Genomic DNA, 23,178 nt, shown 5'->3' with positions numbered 1-23,178 from the left:
AACCTATTGTAGTAGCAATGTTACAAAATTTTGAGATTTTAAAAATCAAGTCTGCAATTTATCCCATCAGATAAAGCATAACAATAAGTTTAATTTGACACCAAATTCACTTTCATATCTCAAGTATTAAAAAAAGTTATGGCCATTTTCATACTCGGAAATTAGCATCTTGTTCGCTATTGATTTTCAATGGACATTACAAAAAGGCTGTGATCTTGGATAGTCAAAAGCCCGTTTCTTAAGGAAAGATTAACATTTTTAAATAGCCTAAGTGTCCTAATAATTCACAATATAACATGATTTTTATATATAATTTACATTAATTTATAGGCCAAATGGAAGGAATTTAGTGTTCAATTGCTGTAAATAAATGTCCATTTAAATCGGCTTTCTAGTGGGTTCCTGTGAACGCGCTGGTTTAGAACGTTCACATCGCGCTGGATTAGTGCCCTCAAATGCCGAGAAAAATACTGCGGGATATAAAAAGCCCAAAATGAACTACTCGCTATAGATAACTTTATATACAGGGTTATATACATGCCCCATTTAATGTAAAAATAAGGTACATACCTTTAATTGTTTGCTTTATAAAACCCTGGGGCTGCGAGAGGTTGCGGAGTGAGACAGTAATTTTAAAACTATTATAACTATTATTCGAGGCCTATAAAACTAATAATACCTTTTGCGACCGGGTCTTGCAGCGATTTTTCGTTAATGATTTACTAGGCTGAACATCTGCGATTGGAACAGCCTAATAAAAATCGCGTTTTAAACCCGCCCCCTCCAAACAGCGCCAAAATCGCGGACATGGCTTTGGGCAGATTCCCAATGACGATTCAGGTAGGTTTTGTAACATACCTAATTGTAGGCAATGCACAAGTGTTGCCATGTGTTGGTGCCAACAAAGTAATAGAAGTGCCGAACGGTCCTGTCTACCACATGTCGCTGCACATAGTGAGATATGGACCAAGCTCAGGCAGGTGGGACCAGTATAGCTGGGGCATGTTGGCCGGTGTGAGCAAGTTGGGCCAACGGGCCTGTTTCCACACTGTATCACTCTATGACTCTATGACATTGAACACTGGAGGATGGGGAAGGAAAACAGGGAGCAACGGCTGCTTGAACTAAATGAAAAATCCCACTTTGAATGTGATTGAGTCAGAAAAGCCAATGCCAATGTCGGATTGACTCCACTCAATAATAAGCCACTTGCGAGATGTCAAATTTTGGGTTTGTAATAAATGTCAAAAGTGCTGCAGAAAGATTTCCACAAATGACACCAGGTACTTGGACGTCAGATCAATAAACGCAGGGGATGCATTCACACAGATGCTTTGATGAGGCCCTTCTACAAAGCAAATCTAATGAGAACAGGCATCAATGAGGTAAACACTAAAGTGGTTCAAGGTTAATGATCATTGCACACTTAGCATTGTGATGACAGCAGCAGGTTTGATCCATGCACGGTGTCAAATTGTAGAATACCAGTATAATTACTCCTTAACAAGTTGTATTATTAAATGATAGTGTTCAGCAATGCGTCCACATGCAAGTGATCAACAGACCTTTGGCGGCTTTTGTTGTTGGGTTCAGCTGAAACATCGAAACGTACAAACATAGGTACAGGAGTAGACCATTCGGCCCTTCGAACCAGCACCGCCATTCAGTACCCTGTTCGAGCTTTTTCTCCCCATATCCCTTGATATGACAATATGACAATGACAATTAAAATTGAATCTGAATCTGAGTCTGATTCTTTTAAGTGCCTGTCCGACTTGGCGGTTTCTTTCAGCGACTGCCAGCATCATAACAGTGTCGCCATAAGATTTTGAACAATTCGATGACCTGATATGTCGTGATGCCGGCAGTCGCCGAAAAAATCGCAAAGTGGGACAGGCCCTTTAGCCCCAAGAGCTAAATCTAACTCTCTCTTGAGAATAAGGAGTAAGCCATTTAGAACGGAGACGAGGAAACACTTTTTCTCACAAAGAGTGGTGAGTCTGTGGAATTATCTGCTTCAGAGGGCAGTGGAGGCAGGTTCTCTGGATGCTTTCAAGAGAGGGCTCTTAAAACATAAGCACACGTAGTCAGGGTGGAACCCAGGTCCCTGGCGCTGTAAGGCAGCAACTTGGTCGCTGCGCCACCGTGCCGCCCCAATATGTCTTATTGCAAATCAGTCGCCAGCGTCTTGAAGCAGGCACTCTATTTTGAGCTCTGTCATGGGACGAAAAGATTCAAAGAAGTGCTCAAAGCCAACTTCAAAAAGCTCTGGGAACATATGGGACGGCACTAAGGACATTGACAGCATGCACAGGAGACCTTCATACACAGCAATTATGGGCACCATATCTGAGGAAGGATGTGCTGGCTCTGGAGAGGGTCCAGAGGAGGTTTACAAGAATGATCCCAGGAGTGAGTGGGTTAACCTACGATGAGCGTTTGTCGGCACTGGCCTGTACTCACTGAATTTTAGAAGAATGAGGGATGGGGGGGGGGGGCATTGAAACATACAGAATAGTGAAAGGTTTGGATAGATTGGATGTGGAGAGGATGTTTCCACTAGCGGGAGCGTCTAAGATTAGAGGTCCTGGCCTCAGAATTAAAGGACGTTCTTTTAGGAAGGAGATGTGGAGGAATTTCTTTAATCACAGGGTGATGAATCTGTGGAATTCTTTGCCACCGAAGACTGTGGAGGCCAAGTCAGTGGATATATTTTTTAAGGCAGAGATAGATAGATTCTTGATTAGTACAGGTGTCAGCGGTTATGGGGAGAAGGCAGGAGAATGAGGTTAGGAGGGAGAGAAAGATCAGCCATGATTGTCGGAGTAGACTTGATGGGCCGAATGGCCTAATTCTACTCCTATTGCTTATGATCTTAAGACCTTATGCTAGAAGCCCTAAACTAAATTGAACTAAATGACTAAACACAGAAGCTACCCAACAACCTGCCCCGTCACTCTCCACCGACTCTGAGTCTGCTGTTCTTACATTGGCCTCATCAGCCACCTCAGAACCCCCTAAACCAGAGTGGACGGCACGACTGCACCAGAGAACTGGGTTCGATCCTGACTACGGGTGCTGTCTGTACGGAGTTTGTACGTTCTCCCCATGACCTGCATGGGTTTTCTCCCGGTGCTCCACAGTGGCGCAGCGATAGAGTTGCTGCCTTACAGTGCTGGCAGCGCCGGAGACTGCACCAGAGAACCGGGTTCGATCCTGACTACGGGTGCTGTCTGTACGGAATTTGTACGTTCTCCCCGTGACCGCATTGGTTTTCTCCGAGATCTTCAGTTTCCTCCCACGCTCCAAAGGCATACAGGTTTGCAGGTTAATTGGTTAATGGACTTTGGTAAAAATTATAAGTTGTTCCTAGCGTGTAGGATAGCGCTCGTGTTAGGGGATTGCTTGTCGGCATGGACTCAGTGAAGGGCCTATTTCCATGCCATGTCTCTAAACTAAACTAAACTAAGTGACGTACTGTTGAACCTTTCACAAGCTCAGTTCAGTTTAGTTTAGTTTATTGTCACGTGTACCGAGGTACAGTGAAAAGCTTTCCTTTCCTGCTCAGTGAAAAGACAGTACATGATTCCAATGTCATGAAGACCTTTGATTCCTGGGACAGGACTGCTTATGAAGTTCATACTGTCTAGTTTAGGAGATTGTTTATTTACAAAATTCTTAAGGGGTTGGACAGGCTAGATGCAGGAAGATTGTTCCCGATGTTAGGGAAGTCCACAGGGGTCACAGCTTAAGGATAAGGGGGAAATCCTTTAAAACCGAGATTTTTTTCCTGTTGAATCTCTGGAACTCTCTGCCACAGAGGGTCACGGCTATATTTAAGAGGGAGTTAGATGTGGCCCTTGTGGCTAAGGGGATCAGGGGGTATGGAGAGAAGGCAGGTACGGGATACTGAGTTGGATGATCAGCCATGATCATATTGAATGCCGGTGCACGCTCGAAGGGCTGAATGGCCTACTCCTGCACCTAATTTCTATTTTCTATGTTTCTATGCAGTGCAAGGTAAAGCCAGGAAAGTCTGATCAAAGATAGTCCGAGGGTCGCCAATGCGGTAGATAGTAGCTCAGGACTTATCTGCTGTTGTGGTAGGATGGTTCAGTTGCCTGATAACAGCTGGGAAGAAACTGTCCCTAAATCTGGCGCTACCCAACATACTGCCCGGTCACCCACCACCGACCCGCCCCATCTGTAGAAGAGCCTACAGTTCCAAAACTGACCTCATGGGCCACCACAGAGTGGAATCCCAAAACCGCAGTGGAATCAATGTATTGTATGGGCGCAAATGTTGTGAATAAATGTATTCTTTATTCAGGCATTGTAGGTTGGAAATACATGGACGTTTAACACACTAACATAATAGTCATAGTTGTTGAGAGGCAGTTGCCTCGTGAGCTCGGTTTAGCTCCTGCTGAAGTGGCAGGACACTCTCATGAAGTGAGAGGCAACAGAAGAGCAAGAGAGCGAGAGACGGAAGGTCAGGACTTATATAATAGGGCACACCCCCAATATATCTCGTGACTCCTACCCAAGGTTGCCGAGGATTCGCACAGGAAAGTGGCCTAACCACTAGGTGCCGCTACAGTATCATCAAACCCAACAACACTGCATAAGAACTGCATGATAATAGAGCAGAGGAATCCAGGAGCACAGGTAAATAATTTGTGGAATGTAGCATGACAAGTAGGTAGACAATAGACAATATACAATAGGTGCAGGGAGTAGGCCATTCGGCCCTTCGAGCCAGCACCGCCATTCAATGTGATCATGGCTGATCATCCACAATCAATACCCCGTTCCTGCCTTCTCCCCATATCCCCTGACTCTGCTTTTTTAAGAGCCCTATCTAGCTAGGGTGGTCATGAAGGAATTTGGCACATTGGCCTTCATCAGTCAGGGTATTGAGTATAGAAGTTGGGATGTTGTGTTACAGTTATGGGCGCCCACGATTCAGCCTTACAGTGCTTGCAGCGCCGGAGACCCGGGTTTGATCCCGACTATGGCTGCTGTCTGTACGGAGTTTGTACGTTCTCACCGTGACCGCATCTGTGTGTTTTCTCTGAGATCTTCGGTTTCCTCCAACACTCCAAAGACGTGCAGGTATGTAGGTTAATCGGCTTGGTGTATGTGTAAATTGTCCCTAGTGTGTGTAGGATAGTGGTAATGTGCGGGGATCGCTGTTGATGCGGACTCAGTGGCCGAAGGGCCTGTTTCCGTGCTGTATCTCTAAACTAAACTAAACTAAAAATCTGTACAAGGTCATAAGGAACAAGAGCAGAATTAGGCAGTTCAGCCCATTAAGTCTATTCCGCCATTTAATCATGGCTGATCTATCTCTCCCTCCTAACCTTCTCCCCAAAACCTCTGATACCTGTACTAATCAAGAATCTATCTATCTCTGCCTTAAATATATCCACTGACTTGGCCTCCACAGCCGTCTGTGGCAAGACATTGGTGAGGCCACATTTTTGAGTATTCGGTTCAGTTTTGGTCACATTTGGAATATTCTGTTTATTTTTGTTCACCCTGTTGTAGGTCTTGAGGGCCTGAACTGTAGGGAACGTTTGAGCAGGCCAGGACTTTATTCTTTGGAGCACAGGAGGATGAGAGGTGATCTTATAGACGTGTATAAGATCATAAGGGAAATAGATAGGGTGAATGCACAGAGTCTTTTACCCAAAGCTGGGGAGTCAAGAACCAGAGGTCATGGGTTTGAGGTGAGAGGGGAAAGAGTTAATAGGTATCTGAGGGCCAACATTTTTACACAAGGGGTAACAACAACATTTGGACATGTTCATGGAAGCAGGTCCTTCCCCCTTCAGAGGGAAATGGGTCAAACGTGGGCAGGTGGGACAAGTATAGATGTGACTTCTTGGTCAGCATGGGAACAGGCCCTTTGGCCCAACACTAACCATGCTAACCAAGTTGCCTCCTTCTATGCTTGTCCCACCTGTCTTTGCTTGGCTTATAAATGTTCAGACAACACGGAGCTCACCAGGTTGTTTGAATAAAAGAACAGAAAGAAAATTGTTTTGTTCAAAATTTGATTCCTTTGAAAATAATCAGATTTTCTTTGATGGTAAATGGGATTCAAAATGGAAGCAGATATAAAATCGAATGTCTTTTTTTAGGTGAAGAATGAGTGTGAATTAAACATAGAGCAGGGGGAAAAAGGAACCATAAAATTAAAGGCAAAATTCAGGAAAAAATATACTCGGTATCATAAAATACCACGTAAACAGCGAGTTTATCAGTTTATTTTCCAAGAATGTTTCTTGGAATAGTTTAGTTTAGTTTAGTTTAGAGACACAGCGTGGAAGCAGGCTTTTCGGCCTACCGTGTCCATGCCAACCAGTGATCACCTGTCCACTAGTTTTATCCTACACACCAAGGACTACTTACAGGAGCCAATTAACCTACAAACCTGCACGTCTTTGGAATATTGGGCATGTTTTAGGGCAGGAGGCATAAATCAATTTAAGCTGTAGTGATATAGATTCTCAATAGTTTGCTTTAGTTTTCAGTTTTGGTGATACAACATGGAAACAGGCTGTTCAGCCCACCGAACCCAAGCTAACCATCGATCACCCGGTTGCATTAGTTCTATGTTATCCCACTACCCTATACACTAGGGGCAATTTTACAAAGGCCAATTAACTTACAAAACTGTACGTCTTTGGGATGTGGGGGGAAACCGGAGCAACCAAGGAAACCCAGGGAATCATCGTACCACACGCAGAGAGCAGTGCTGAACTACCATCTACCTCATGGGTGACCCTCGGACTATCCTTGATCGGGCTTTGCTGGCTTTACCTTCCACTAAACGTTATTCCCTCATCATGTATCTAAACACTGTAAATGGCTCGATTGGAATCATGTATTGTCTTTCCGCTGACTGGATAGCACGCAATAAAAGCTTTTCGCCATACCTCGGCACACGTGACAATAACTTAAACTGAACCCACGCGGCTGCAGGGAGAATGTGCAAACTCCACACGTACATAGAAAACATTGAAAAATTGATGCAGGAGTAGGCCATTCGGTCCTTCGAGCCAGCACCGCCATTCAATATGATCATGGCTGATCATCCAAAATCAGTACCCCGTTCCTGCTTCTTCCCCATATCCCTTGATTCTGTTAGCCCCAAGTGTTATCTCTAACTCTCTCTTGAAAACATCCAGTAAATTGGCCTCACAAAAAAGCTGGAGAAACTCAGCGGGTGCAGCAGCATCTATGGAGCGAAGGAAATAGGCCTATTTCCTTCGCTCCATAGATGCCGCTGCGCCTATTTCCTTCGCTCCATAGATGCTGCTGCAGCCTATTTCCTTCGCTCCATAGATGCTGCTGCACCCGCTGAGTTTCTCCAGCTTTTTTGTGTAACCTTCGATTCTCCAGCATCTGCAGTTCCCTCTTAAACAAACAGTAAATTGGCCTCCATTGCTTTCTGTGGCGGAGAATTCAACAGATTCACAACTCTCTGGGTGAAAATACGGCACCCAATGTCGGGATGGAACCCGGGACGCTGGCGCTATGAGGCACCAGCTGTACCAGCTGCGCCGATGTGTTGCTTTAGAGGGTCTTAATCAATGTAATGGAAAATATCTGTAAGGCAATAGTGAAAGTAATGGTGATATCGTTCGTTACCTTTCCATTATTTTACTTACAATTTTAATGACAAGCAGAAACATGGCGAGATGCCCAACGTCCAAACATAACAGTCTAAATAGAGTTACTCGCAAAACGCTATTGACAGCTGGCCTTGCCATTTATGAGACTTGTCTGATGTTCATTTTTGCAACAGATGCAAACTAAACCCACTAAAAATATTTATAATTAGGATTTACAACACTAAGTACTCTTGTAATGATTTGATGTGTCTCAGCTACCGCCGGTTCTGCCACTGAAAATTTAACTATCACATATGGAATCCCATTCCTTGAAATTAACAACTTGTTTAAGGAGATTTTAATGTTTACTTCTTAAATTAATACTCGTTATTGTCTTTTTCTCCCTCATAATCCAATCTCAGAGTTCTTTTTGTTTGTGATGTTGAAATCTTACACACAAATCGAGTCTCCTTCTCAGCTTTTAGAGTCTTACAGCATGGAAACAGGCCCACACTTGCCCACACCAATCGACATGTCTCATCTACACTAGACCCACCTCTTTGCATTTGGCCCATATCCCTCTAAACCTGTCCTATCCATGTACCTGTCTAATTGTTTCTTGAAAGTTGCGATAATCCCTGCCTCAACTACCTCCTCTGGCAGCTCCTTCCATACACCCTTCAGGTTCCTTTTAAATCTTTTCGCTTTCATCTTTAACCTGTGTCCTCTATGCTAGGCAAGAGACTCTGAGCATCTATCCAATCTATTTCCAAAGTTTATTTTCTGATCTTTAACTCGTTTTGGTTTAGAAGGTGCGCTGTTAGATCCACTGTCCAGATGTCCAGTAACCCTTGATCTTGGTTTACTACTTTGTTCTTGCAACTTACTTTGGAGTTGCAGTGTGTGAGACTACGGTTTTCATACAATGTTACAAGGTTTTTAAAATTCATTACAAGGTTAATTCCCGGGATGGCGGGACTGTCATATGCTGAGAGAATGGAGCAGCTGGGCTTCTACACTCTGGGGTTTAGAAGGATGAGAGGAGATCTCATTGAAACATTTAAGATTGTTAAGGGTTTGGACACGTTAGAGGCAGGAAACATATTCCCGATGTTGGTGGAGTCCAGAACCAGGGGCCACAGTTTAAGAATGAGTAAGCCATTTAGAACGGAGACAAGGAAACATTTTTTTCTCACAGAGAGTGGTGAGTCTGTGGAATTCTCTGCCTCAGAGGGCAGTGAGTGTGGAATTCTCTGCCTCAGAGGGCGGTGGAGGCAGGTTCTGTGGATGCTTTCAAGAGAGAGCTAGATAGGGCTCTTAAAAATAGCAGAGTCAGGGGATAAGGGGAGAAGGCAGGAACGGGGTACTGATTGGGGATGATCAGTCATGATCACATTGATTTGCGGTGCTGGCTCGAAGGGCCGAATGGCCTACTCCTGCACCTATTGTCTATTGTCTGGTGTTGTATCCTTTAATACCATGAAACAAATTGGAATAATTTGTACATTCTCCAGGTGACCACGTGGGTTTTCTCCTTCTACACTCCAAAAACGTAGAGGTTCGTAGGTTAATTGGCTTCTGCAAAATTGTAAATTGTCCCTTGTGTGTAGGATAGTGCTAGCGTATGGGGTGATGGCTGATCAGCGTGGACTCAGTGTGCCTAAGGGCCTGTTTCCACGCTGTATGTCTAATGTCTTATGTTTACTGCTGAACATGAAATTGGAAGGTCACTAGATGGCGCAGAAAACATGGAAATTCCTTGTGTGCTGCCTCGGTGAAGTCTGCTATTGACCAGACTATTTAGTTTGGTGTTTTCAGCCCCTTCGGCCACCGACTCCACGCTGAAAATGATCAGGTTACGTAGTTGTTCGTACACACACTGGAACAATCTGCAAAATTGTAAAGCCATGTAACCCTTGTGGAGTGTGGGAGATACCAGAGCTAGAAACCCCATGGGGTGAAACATGGAAACTGAAATCAGCAGTGGCCATTCGGCCCTTCGAGCCTGCACCGCCTAAGGGCCTGTTTCCACGCTGTATGTCTAATGCCTTCTTCCATACCCTTGACTGCTGAACCACATCTAAATTGGAAAACTGGCCTCACTAGATCTGTGGCAGAGAGTTCCAAAGATTCACCACTGTGAAAAAAGTTCCTTGGATTTCCCCCTTATCCTTAAGCTGTGCCCCTGTCCTGGACTTCCCCAACATCGGGAACAATCTGCTATTAGTGTACAACCAGACTATTTAGTTTAGATGTCTCAGAAATACAGCGTGGAAACAGCCCCTTCGGCCACGAGTCCACGGAATCAGTGACCAACTCCCTCTATGATAATGTCCTTCCTCAGATTTGGACGCCAAAACTAGCAATACTCCTGTGGTCTCACAGACACTAGGAACAATTTACAAGACCCTGAACCTCCCTGCCAATTAAAATCTCTTGCTACAGAATGCCATTTAACTGCCTGCTGCATGCATCCTTTCAATGACTGGTGTACCATGACACCCAGGTCTCGCTGCATCTCCCCCTTTCCCAATCGGCCACCGTTTAGATAATAATCTCTGCTTTCCCCCACCAAAATGGAAACCTCACATTTATCCCATAGTCATCTGCCAAACATTTGCCACACTCACCCAGTATCCAAGTCACTCAGTACCTAGCATCCTCCTCACACCCTCCTAAGCCCCCCATCGAACCCAAACTTGGTTTGCCTTCAATGATCATTGCTGTAAGTAGCTGGGGTCCCAGCAGAGCTCTACCACTGTCACTGCCGCCCATTGTGAAAAGGATTGTTTACTCCTACTCTTTGTTCTTTTGCCAGCCAGTTCTCTATCCACATCAACTGAACAATAGTGCTTTAATAGTTCAAGAGAGTTTATTGTCATGTGTCCCTGATAGGACAATGAAATTCTTGCTTTGCTTCAGCACAACAGAACATAATGGGCATTGACTACAAAACATATGAATAAATAAACTGATAAAGTGCAAATAACAAATAATGGGTTATTAATGTTCAGAGTTTTGACGGAGCCAGGTTTAATAGCCTGATGGCTGTGGGGAAGTAGCTATTCCTGAACCTGGTCGTTGCAGTCTTCAGGTTCCTGTACCTTCTACCTGAAGGTAGCAGGGAGATGAGTGTGTGGCCAGGATGGTGTGGGTCTTTGATGATACTACGTATGCTATGAATTGACTGAATTGTATGCAACAACAAAGAATTTCACTGTGCCTGTGCACAAGTGGTACAATAAAGTGCCATTGAACCATGGACAGACACAGGTGTCAAAAACCTAGTATGGAAAATTCATGATTGATTTTCAATTGACAACTGAGTGATGGATGTACTGAGAAATAGGCCACTTCTCACATCAAGCATTCAGTGTTGGTGTTAAGCATTCCCAAGGAATGGGTTGATGCAAAGTGGTGTTTCCTTCCAAGCCTTGCTGTACCTGGTTTGTTGTGGACTCGGACAACCGAGTCCACAGCAAACCAGCGATCCCCACACATTAACACTACTCTACACACACTAGGGACAATTGTTTTTAACATTTATGCATTTATACCAATCCAATTAGTCTACAAACCTGAGGTAGACTCAAAATGCTGGGGTAACTCAGCGGGACAGGCAGCATCCCCGGAGAGAAGGAATGGGTGACGTTTCGGGTCGAAACACTTCTTCACAGTCTGCAGAAGGGTCTCGATCCTCACATTCCGGGATGTGAGATGGGGAGAAATGTCTTTAGTCAGAGGGTAGTGAATCTGTGGAATTCTTTGCCACAGAAGGCTGTGGAGAGAGTCGGTGGATATATTTCAGGCAGAGATAGACAGATTCTTGATTAGTGCAGGTGGCAGAGGTTATGGCGAGAAGGCAGGAGAATGGGGTTAGGATGGAGAGATCAATCAGCCATGATTGAATGGTGGAGTAGACTTGATGGGCCGAATGGCCTAATTCTACTCCAATCACTTATGACCTTGTGAGATGAGGAGAACTTCATGTCTGCACACAGATAGATGGCCATGTGTACGAAAATGGTCATCTCCAAGCAAGGGCTAGACTGCATTTTGTAAGTTCTTGGGGCAGTCTAAAGATATGAGGATTGGATGGAAAAAGCACTGGATCAGCCATGGTCCAACTAGTTGCAAGAGGAGGTCTACTTGTGCTTTTAGCTCTTACGGTCTTCTTGTTGCAGATCACACTGGGACAATTGAAGAGGGCAAGCTGCTGACAAACGCAATCAGGAGTGACTCTGCAGTCATTGGAGGTAAGCTTGAATAAGGCTGCACTGAGTTCTAAAGTCGGCACCTTGCATTTAAGGCTACCTTTGGAAACTGGCCGTCGGTGGATATTCCCGTCGGTCGTCATTGATCCAGAAACTCACCGACCTGTCCTAAGAGTGTTTATATTTCACCGCACCACTTAGACATTAAAATGTGGTAAATCAATTCATTTCGGGGAGCTTTTTATCAAAACCGCGAATCAGCAGTACATGCCCTCTGGTCCTAGACTCTCCCACTAGTGGAAACATCCTCTTAGCTTCTCCCAAGCTATAGGTTATAGAGTCATGGAGTTATACTGAAGCTTATTTGATGCACTGGTATCCTTTAGGGTATAAAACTTGCTGTGTTTACACACAAAGGGCATAACTTCCAGATTTTTAACTAAATGTATTAACATTCCTCTCAATCGAACCACTGACACAAGAGATTATATTTGCTGGAAATGGAGCCGAAAAAAAATGCTGGAGGAACTCAGAATTTCGAGCAAGAATCCGAAGGGTAGCTTTATCGAGCAAAGGGTTGTGGGTGTATGGAACAAGTTGCAAGAAGAGTTAGTTGAGGCGGGTACTATCGCAACATTTAAGAAACATTCAGACAGGTACATGGATAGGATAGGTTTAGAGGGATAAGGCCCAAACGCAGGTAGGTGGGACTAGTGTAGCTGAGACATGTTGGCCGGTGTGGGCAGGTTGGGCTGAAGGGCCTGTTTCTACGCTATAAAACTCTAAGCCTCGATGATTCTATGGCTCTGTAAGATCTGTGGAGGCAGAGGAAAAACCAACGTTATGGGGTCAGGACCATCAGGACTTCAGTACAGTCCTCTACAGGTGTTGACTGACCCATAGAGTTCCTCCAGCCGTAATTGAGTCATTGAAACTGATCCTTCACTCCAATGTCCATGTCCCATTGAGAAGGTGGTTCTATGCTACACCACCTTGCACCACAACACAGCTTGGCGTGTGAGCAGCTCCATCCAAGGCCGCGAGGAATTGCAGGGAATTGTGTCCGCAGCCCAGACCATCACACAAACCAATCTCCTTTCCATTGGCTCCATCTAAACCTCACGCTGCTTCGGCAAGGCCAGCAGCATAATCAAGGACGAGTCGCCCCCTGGCCATTCCCTCTTCTCCCCTCTCCCATCAGGCAAGAGGTACAGAATTGTGAAAATGCGCACCTCCAGATTCAGAGACAGTTTCTTCCCAGCTGCTGTCAGGCAACTGAACCGTCCTAGCACAACTAGGGAACAGTTCTGAACTACCATCTATGTAATCGGAGACCCTTGCACTATCTTTAATTGGACTTTAGCTTGCACTTCATGTTATCTCGGTTTATACTCGCAAGAATATAGGAGATTGAGGGGGGATCTTATAGAAACTTACAAAATTCTTAAGGGGTTGGACAGGCTAGATGCAGGAAGATTGTTCCCGATGTTGGGGAAGTCCAGGACAAGGGGTCACAGCTTAAGGATAGAGGGGAAATCCTTTAGGACCTAGATGAGAACAACTTTTTTCACACAGAGAGTGGTGAATCTCTGGAACTCTCTGCCACAGAAGGTAGTTGAGGCCAGTTCATTGGCTATATTTAAGTTAGATGTGGCCCTTGTGGCTAAAGTTATCAGGGGGTATGGAGAGAAGGCAGGTACAGGATACTGAGTTGGATGATCAGCCATGATCATATTGAATGGCGGTGCAGGCTCGAAGGGCCGAATGGCCTACTCCTGCACCTATTTTCTATGTTTCTATGTTTCTATCCTGTATCCGTACATTGTGAAAGGCTTGATTTTAATCATGTACAGTCGTTCCGCTGTAACAATTAAGTCTTTCTCTGTACCTCGGTACACGTGATGAGAATAACAGTGGCATGGTGGCGCACAGTGGCGCAGCGGTAGAGTTGCTGCCTTACAGTGCTGGCAGCGCCGGAGTCCCGGTTCGATCCCGACTACGGGTGCTGTCTGCACGGAGTTTGTACGTTCTCCCCGTGACCGCGTGGGCTTTCTCCGAGATCTTTGGTTTCATCCCACATTCCAAAGACGTACAGGTTTGTAGGTTAATTGGCTTGGTGTATGTGTAAATTGTCCCTCGTTTGTGTAGGGTAGCGTTCGTGTGCGGGGTCTGCTGGTCGGCACAGATTCGGTGGGCCGTGCTGTATTTCGAAGCTAAACTAAACTAATGATATGTATCCATAATCATTGGATACCTTGCTATGAGTAGCAGTCACCTTCAAAACCTTTCACTGTACCTCGGTAAACAAGACAATAAACTAAACGGTGGCCGATTGGGAAAGGGGGAGATGCAGCGAGACCTGGGTGTCATGGTACACCAGTCATTGAAGGTAGGCATGCAGGTGCAGCAGGCAGTAAAGAAAGCGAATGGTATGTTGGCTTTCATAGCAAAAGGATTTAAGTATAGGAGCAGGGAGGTTCTACTGCAGTTGTACAGGGTCTTGGTGAGACCACACCTGGAGTATTGCGTACAGTTTTGGTCTCCAATTCTGAGGAAGGACATTATTGCCATAGAGGGAGTGCAGAGAAGGTTCACCAGACTGATTCCTGGGATGTCAGGACTGTCTTATGAAGAAAGACTGGATAGACTCGGTTTATATTCTCTAGAATTTAGGAGATTGAGAGGGGATCTTATAGAAACTTATAAAATTCTTAAGGGGTTGGACAGGCTAGATGCAGGAAGATTGTTCCCGGTGTTGGGGAAGTCCAGGACAAGGGGTCACAGCTTAAGGATAAGGGGGAAATCCTTTAAAACCGAGATGAGAAAAACTTTTTTCACACAGATAGTGGTGAATCTCTGGAACTCTCTGCCACAGAGGGTAGTCGAGGCCAGTTCATTGGCTATATTTAAGAGGGAGTTAGATGTGGCCCTTGTGGCTAAGGGGATCAGAGGGTATGGAGAGAAGGCAGGTGCGGGATACTGAGTTGGATGATCAGCCATGATCATATTGAATGGCAGTGCAGGCTCAAAGGGCCGAATGGCCTACTCCTTCACCTAATTTCTATGTTTCTAAACATAACTACACGTGACAATAGTAAACTTCATGCAGGGAGTTCTAGCATTGCAAAGAGCATGAAGTTTAGTTTAGTTTAGAGATACAGCATGGTAACAGGCCCTTCGGCCCACCGAGTCTGCACTGACCAGAGGTCCCCGCACACTAGCGCTATCCTACACACACCAGGGGCAATTTACAATTATACCAAGCCACTTAGCCTGCAAACCTGTGTCTTTGGACGTGTGGGAGGAAACCGCAGATCCCGTAGAAAGCCCACGCAGGTCACGGGGAGAACGTACAAACACTGTATAGACAAGCACCCGTAGTCAGGATTGAACACAAGTCCCGGGCGCTGTAAGGCAGCATGTGTAGGAAGGAACTGCAGATGCTGGTTTACACCGAAAATAGACACAGAAATGCTGGAGTAACTCAGCGGGTCATGCAGCATCGCTGGAGAGAAGGAACGTCTCAACACTAAACGTCACCCATTCCTTCTCTCCAGAGATGATGCCTGAACCGCTGAGTTACTCCAGCATTTTGTGTCTATCTTCGCTGTATATGATGAAGAAGGGGTCGACTGGGCTTGTTTTCGCTGGAATTTAGGATGAGAGAGGATCTTATAGAAACATCTAAAATTCTTAGAGGATTGGACAGGGTAGATGCAGGACAAATGTACCCGATGTTGGGGGAGACCAGAACCAGGGGTTCACTGTTTAAGAACACGGGTTAGGCCATTTGGGACTGAGATGAGGGAAAACATTTTCACCCAGAGAGTTGGGAATCTGTGGAATTCTCTACCACAGAAAGCAGTGGAGGCTAATTCACTGGATGTTTTCAAGATAGTTAGATTTACCTCTTAGGGCTAATGGAATCGAGGAATATGGGGATAAAGCAGGAACGGGGTACTGATTTTAAATGATCAGCCATGATCATCATATTGAATGGCAGTGCTGGCTTTTTATTTGCACAATCCGCAGGCATTGCCACTTTCTTTCACTGCACATCTTGTATGTGTATGTGTATGTGTATGTGTATGTGTATGTGCCATCAGGAAAGAGATACCGCAGCATCAAAGCCCGGACAACCAGACTGCTAAACAGCTTCCTTCCACAGGCTGTGAGGCTGCTAAACAGTCACTCCACCTGATTCTGCTGCTTTTGCACTGACAATTTAATAACTGGCACTGAGTAATAACTCTGGCACTGGCTCAGGCCACTTAAATCAGCTGCCCTGGACATTTATGACTGTTTTTTTTTACTTGTATTTTAATGTTGCTTTTTTTAACCTGCACTTTTTAAACTATTCCTATTGTTTTTATCAGGAACTGGATTGTTTTTTTTTAATCATTTTTATTTATGCGTGAAATGTTTAAGTTTTTATGTGCGATGCTCCCTGGTATTCCCTGGGAAACGTCTTCTCATTTTGCACTGTACAATTGTTGCTTTGCAATATGACGATAAAAGGATGACAATGATAATAATGTTGACATGAATGGCCCGCTCCTGCACCTATTTTCTATGTTTCTGCGTAAGGCAGCAACTCTACCGCTGCAGTTGCGCAGATGATGTTCGAGTGATGCTAGTCCTCACTTGTGTAAGGGCTTTCCTAATGCTTGTTTCTCCCTACATCATTCGCAGGTGTAATAGCGGTGGCGATCTTTGTCATCCTCTGCATTGTGGCTGTAATGGGCCGCCTGATGTACAAGCACAAAGGCACATACCACACCAACGAAATGAAGAGGGCGGAATACACTGAGCCCACAGATGCCACGCTGAAGAGCAATTCCATTTACCAGGATTCCCTGAGTGAAGACAAGAAAGAGTACTTCATCTGACAATTACACAGGCCCTCGTCATTATTATAACCGATTAATAACACCCGGGATATACTGTCTGTGCTATCAGTTAGCTCCAGACTCTGTGAACTATAAATGGACAGACATTACAGTCAGAGTAGGGACATGAAAAATGGTTTACACTTTTTGTTCGCCTTAACAGGGCAGGGGTTCTAACGTATTATTTCCTGCTATCTTCAGGTCAGCTCAGGGGAGGAGAAGGAAGAGGTTTTAAATGTCTACATGGGAACGGCAGAGAAATAAAATTACCATTATAACCGTTTAAGTATAGTTTAGAGATACGGCGTGGAGACAAGCACGTCAACCCACCGAGTCCGCGCCGACCAACACGTACACCACAGGCTAGGGAGCAATTTTACTGAGGCCCACTAAGGTAGAAACATGTCTTTGGAGTGTGGGAGGAAACCGGAGCACTCGGAGAAAACCCCCGCAGTCACAGGGAGAACGTACAAACTCCATACAGACGGCACCCGTAGTCAGAATCAAACCCGGGTCCCTGGTGCTGTGAGGCAGCAACTCTACCACTGCGCAGCTGTGCCGCACCATATTAACTTACTGCATGACACATAAGCGTCTAATAATAGTTTTATCTTCCACTTATTTCCCTTTGTGTTTTCTATTCCCCCATCAATGGTTTTTCCCAAGACACTGATCTTGTGAAACTCGGTCTGAGGTAAAGTTCCCTGAAACCCTTTAGTCCGATGTAACAATAATATATATTTACATAGCAGTTTAAACATGGAAAAGCAATGTATAGTGTTTCTTTGGTTTGGTTTAGAATTGCAACATGGAAACAGGCCTTTCGGCCCATCGAGTCCGCACCGACCAGCGATCCCCGCACCTCAACACTATCCTGCACACTCGGGATCATTTTACATTTATGCCAAGCCAATTAACCTACAAACCTGTACACCTTTGGAGTGTGGGAGGAAACCAAAGATCTCGGAGGGAACACACCTGGTCGTGGGGAGAACCTGGTTACTGGCACTGTAAGCGCTGTAAGGCAGCAACTCTACCGCTGCGCCACCGTGCCGCCCATGTTGTTCATGTGAGTGTAACCAAATGAGTTTTGGTACTTTGGTACTGCCGACTATTAGAGCAAATAAGGAGGATTTTTAGATAGTCTTTAAGGAGGGAGAGTCGTTTAGGGAGGATGATTCCGGACCTTAGGAACATAAGCTAAAGGGCCTGTCCCACGAGCATGCGACTGCATGCAGGAAGTGCGACCTAACCGGAAGCGGGAGACGCGCGGAGGTTGAGTGAGTGACGTGAAGTTCGAGCGAAGTTCACGGGAAGATCGCGCGTAATGTACGGCATCAAGACGCCGCGTACGACATCAAGACGCTGTGTACGGCGTCGAGGCGGCTGCGGGTCGACAGGCCGTTGCCGCGCGGAATTTTTGAACAAGTGACAGTTTTTCGGAGCCCCGCGTGATGTCGGGATCAACCTCGCACAACTCCATACGGCTCCGGCGATTGAAGTGGGACCGGCACCGTGAGGCCGTCCAGCTCAAGCGACCACGTTAGGTCGCGCTTGCCGCATGGAGTCGCATGCTCGTGGGACTGGCCCTTAAAGGTATGGCTGCCATTGTTGCAGTGATTAATATCAGGATTGTTCAAGAGGGCAAAGTTGTAGACGCACTGTGATTGCGAAGCTTTACAGGGCTGGAGATTGGAAAAGTCACAAAACCAAGTGAGAACAGGTCCCTTTATTAAAAAGCAGTGTCGTTTTCCACAACCATGCAGTTCAGGTGAGTTTATTGTCACGTGTACCGAGGTACAGTGGAAAGCCTTTGTTGCATGCTAACCAGCCAGCAGAAAGACGATACTTGATTACAATCGATCCATTCACGGGGTACGGATACATGATAAGGGAATAACGTTTGGTGCAAGATAAGGCCAGTGAAGTCTGATCAAAGATAATCCGACGGTCCCCGATTAGGTATATACAGTGGTAGTTTAGGACTGCTCTCTGCTTGCGGTAGGATGGTTCAGTTGCCTGATAACAGCTGGGAAGAATTAGGAGAAGTCCTGAATTGTCACGTGTGTGACCCAACTTTAAAGAGGTGCGTTTGAAGATGAATTGCAAAGAGTAGGTTTTGTCTCTTATGAGGGTAGAAGGCTATTACTCTGATCGGATCAGGCGTATACGACGTTAGCAAATCCAATAAGACCAACTTTATTTCTGGTGGACTTGGGTGTGTAATTGAAGTTCTATGGTGCAGGCGTATGATCAGGAAGTCTGACTACATGCGTGATTGTTTGTTCCTCTGTAAGTGCTGCTTCATGGAGTTGTTTTGGCTCAGGGTCAGAATTGTTTCAAAGTGGGGATAGATAAGTTTTTGTTCGGTAAGATGTTAAGGTGGCATTAAAATATGGGGAGCCTAAGATTGAATTAGAGTCATACAACCTGGAAATAGGCCCTTCGGCCCAACTCGTCCATGCCGACCAAGATGCCCCCATAGAGTCCTAGAGTAAGTCAGGGGTTCCCAACCTGGGGTAAATTCCGCCTACCCAGGGGGTAAATTTGTTGATTCTGGATTTGTACATATTTGTCTCATTGACGGACTGTGTTTGGCTCTGGTATATCGGTATCTGTTCATGCCAGGAAAGGTGGATAGTTAGTAAATCAAGGCTACAGTTATCAGGGAAAATTAAACTAATATGTTGGTAGTAGTCATGGTACCGGTTACCCATGACGACTGTGGTCAATGTTTTGGGAGATCACCACCACAGTTTCCTTGACCCTAGATTAAGAGTTCTGCAGTGCGCACTCACCGTTCTCTGCAGAATGGTAATATTTCACTGCTTTAACTTAATTCCATATTATGAACTTCCGAGTTCTAATCCTATGACCTGACCTCAACAGCATTTTTCCTGACGTTTAGTTCAGCTTAGAGATACAGCGCGGCAACAGACCCCTTCCGCCCACCGACCCCGCGCCGACCAGCGGTCCCCACACACTCGCGATATCCTGCACACACCAGGGGCAATTTGCAATTATTCCAAGCCAAACAGCCTACATAACCTATAATAGAGACAATTTGCAGAAGCTTATCATTCTTTGGAGTGTGGGAGGAAACCGGAGCACCCGGAGAAAACCCACACAGGTACAAACTGCGTACAGACAGCACCCGTAGTCAGGATCTAACCTGGGTCCCTGGCCCTGGAAGGCAGCAACTCTACCGCTGTGCCACCCTTCACATAATACACATTTATTTCTTTTGAATCTGGAATTGGAAGCAACTTAACCATTTAACGCTTGTGGTGCCTGAAAGAGCACCATTATTCAATAGATAGAGTGTGTGTGTGTGTGTGTATTATATATATAATATATATAGATATATATAAAAAGTGCTTTGTAAATTATTTTTGTGATGTACAATTGACCTCCTCCCCAAGCACAAACTACTGTCAGGGTTTTCATGTCAGATCCTTAAATATCCAGGGGAAATGAGATGAACACCTCCAATGCTTCCGAATACTTTCTAATATTAAAAATGGAAACAATAGGCATTTAAGGCCTAGCTGGCCCATTAAGCCTGTTCCAGACCATGATAGTTGCTGCAATATGTCCAGAAACCTCCTACCATTTTTTTCCTCCCATGATTTCAGATACTTTCGAGAGAGCTAGATTAGAGTTCTTCAAGAGTCAGGGTATATGGGGCGAAGGCAGGATCGGGGGTACGGATTGGGGATGATCAGCCATGATCACATTGAATGGCGATGGTGGCTCGAAGGGCCGAATGGCCTACTCCTGCACCTATTGTCTATTGTCTATAGATTTGGTAGCAGGATGGTTAATCATAGAACATGGAACAGTGCAGCACAGGAACAGGCCCTTCGGCCCACAAAGTCCGTGCCGAACATCATGCCAAGATAACCTAATCTCAGATAGACACAAAATGCTGGAGTAACTCAGTGGGACAGGCAGCATCTCTGGAGAGAAAGAATGGGTGATGTTTCGGGTCGAGTAGGGTCTTGACCCGAAACGTCACCTATTCCTTCTCTCCAGAGATCCCGCCTGTCCCACTGTGTTACTCCAGCATTTTGCGTCCATCTTTTCGATTTGAACCAGCATCTGCAGTTCTTTCCTAAACTAATCTCATCTGCCTGTACATGATCCATATCCCTCAATACCTTACATATCCTAATTTGCAGTAGGAACCTGAAGGATAACTTTTTTTACACAAAGGGTGGTGGGTGTATGGAAGGGGCTGCTGGATGAGATAGTTGAGGCAGGGACAATGGCAATGTTTAAGATCCATTTAGACAGGTATATGGATAGGACAGGTTTTGAGCAATATGGGCCAAACACAGGCAGGTGGGACCAGTGTAGATGGGACGTTGGTCGGTGTGGGTAAGTTTGGCCGAAGGGTCCATTTCCACGATGTATGACTGAATGACTTCATCCATGTATCTATTTAAAATCTTCTTAAACACCTCTACCATATCTGCCTCCAACACCTTCCCTGGCACCAGAGTTCCAGGCACCCATCACCCTCTGTGTAAAAAAACATGCTCCGCACATGTCCTTTAAGCTCTGCCTGTCTCACCTTCAAGCAATGTCCTCTCGTCTTTGGCATTACTATTCTAGCATTAGTATAGTTAAGTATTAAATTATCTGGATTGGTAATTTAAAGAGGAGTTCAACTACCTGCAAAGGCAGGTTTGGAAATCAATCATCAGTGAGTTATTAAGCTTAGATTGGAAAGTATGAATGAATGAATTGATTAATTAATTAATTAGTTAACATAGAAACATAGAAAATAGGTGCAGGAGTAGGCCATTCGGCCCTTCGAGCCTGCACCGCCATTCAATATTATCATGGCTGATCATCCAACTCAGTATCCTATACTCGCCTACTCTCCATACCCCCTGATCCCTTTAGCCACAAGGGCCACATCTAACTCCCTCTTAAATATAGCCAATGGACTGGCCTTAATTAATACTTTCTTGTCACATGAGAGGAGTCACAGTGATATTCTTTATTTGGCAAGGTATGCAAAGGGTCGCCACATAAAGGGCACCGCCAAAGTTACAAAGTATCTCATGCTAGTCCTCCTTTGTTCCGTCCCCCCTCCCCCTCGCCAATGCTGATCCCCCTTAGTTCTCCCCCCGCCCCACACTCCTTCACGGCAGTTCCCCCATGCTGGGTCCCCCTTTGTTCCCCAAAGTATTGTCCACCATAAGCACACTAACGGTGACCATTATCCTCCCACCTGGTTCACTCTTGTGCTACAGAGAAGGAAATGCTTTGACCTGGGCTTTGACTGTCCCAGATGGACCCCACACTGTCCATGGATCACAACCCACTGAAATGGCAAACAAGTCATTTAAAGTTAATGGTGGTTAAATTAATTGCCAACTGCGACCACACCCTCTGGATGAATTAGTGGGGGGGGGAAAGCTCACTCATAAACATCTCCATCCTAACAAGAACTATTAAAACAGAGAGATATCTGCAAAGGACAAGATGTCTGTGCAGCCTTTGTATTTCCCCAGTCATCCACCAGAAGTCTACTTCAATTTTAGCCGATGCATTGTGTGAAATTTGTTCCGTTTAGTTTATGGACACGTGTACCATGAAAAGCTTTTGTTGCGCGCTAACCAGTCAGTGGAAAGACAATACATAATTGCAATCGAGCCATTTGCAGTGTATAGATATATGATAAGTGTATAGACATACGAAATTACTGCTCTTGGAAGAGTCAGGTTTCCATAAAAATGCGTTGAACGTCATTAATAATCTTGGTGACAATACACAGTATAATAGATGTAGAAATTTACAAGGGATATAGATCATAGTCCTGATGAGTTCATTAATTCTATTGTTGCTTTCCCTCAGGGGTCATCATTGTCATAATGGTTGTCATAAGGTAGATATTCAAGGCAGATTGGCTTCACAAAGGAGTGGGCGCAGTTCTGGAAATCCATTCACAATATGCTCCCAATCCATTAAGATCGGTAACACTTCTTCATCAGTTGGACAATGAGAATTTGACGACATATGGAAGAAGCCACAATGACTATTCCCTTTCAAGAGACGGGAGTTTTATTATCAAGTGTCATTCATACTTTTGAAATTCTGACTTGCAGCCACACAACAAATACATAAACTCTGTAAAACCCATAGTGAACTATAAAAAATAAATTCTGTATTTCTATTAAAAAAACAGATAACTAAATAGATGATAGTAGCATAAAGTCAAAAATAATGTCTTCAATTAGATAGAGTTTGGAGCCTATTTGGAGATTGTAGTGCTTAATAGCCTGGTGGTTGCAGGGAAGAAGCTGCTCCTGAACCTGGATGTTACATTTTTTTGATCATTAAGCAGAAATTGCAAATTCAAATCCCACTGAGTTGCTGCAGAACCCAAGTCCCATTATTTCGAGATATTAAATGAAAAGGTGTATCAAGAAATGTGTCATT

At 44.9% G+C, this 23,178-nt stretch overlaps 1 protein-coding gene across 2 annotated transcripts in view; it reads left to right on the top strand.

The window, feature by feature from the left end:
* The window catches only part of LOC129699112 (contactin-associated protein-like 5), a 70,069-nt gene extending 52,044 nt beyond the window's left edge, over nt 1–18,025 (top strand). For both annotated transcript variants that reach the window (XM_055638770.1, XM_055638771.1), the window contains 2 exons: nt 11,807–11,878; nt 16,529–18,025. In XM_055638770.1, coding sequence (XP_055494745.1) covers nt 11,807–11,878; nt 16,529–16,725 — 269 coding nt within the window. In that variant the 3' untranslated portion in view covers nt 16,726–18,025. The remainder of the gene's footprint in view (nt 1–11,806; nt 11,879–16,528) is intronic.
* Nucleotides 18,026–23,178: the final 5,153 nt, after the last annotated feature.

This window comes from Leucoraja erinacea, chromosome 7 (genome assembly GCF_028641065.1).
Source record: "Leucoraja erinacea ecotype New England chromosome 7, Leri_hhj_1, whole genome shotgun sequence".
In the NCBI taxonomy this organism is placed as follows: domain Eukaryota; kingdom Metazoa; phylum Chordata; class Chondrichthyes; order Rajiformes; family Rajidae; genus Leucoraja; species Leucoraja erinaceus.
Note: the sequence above shows the minus strand (reverse complement) of the source record. Positions and strands in the feature narration are given on the sequence as shown.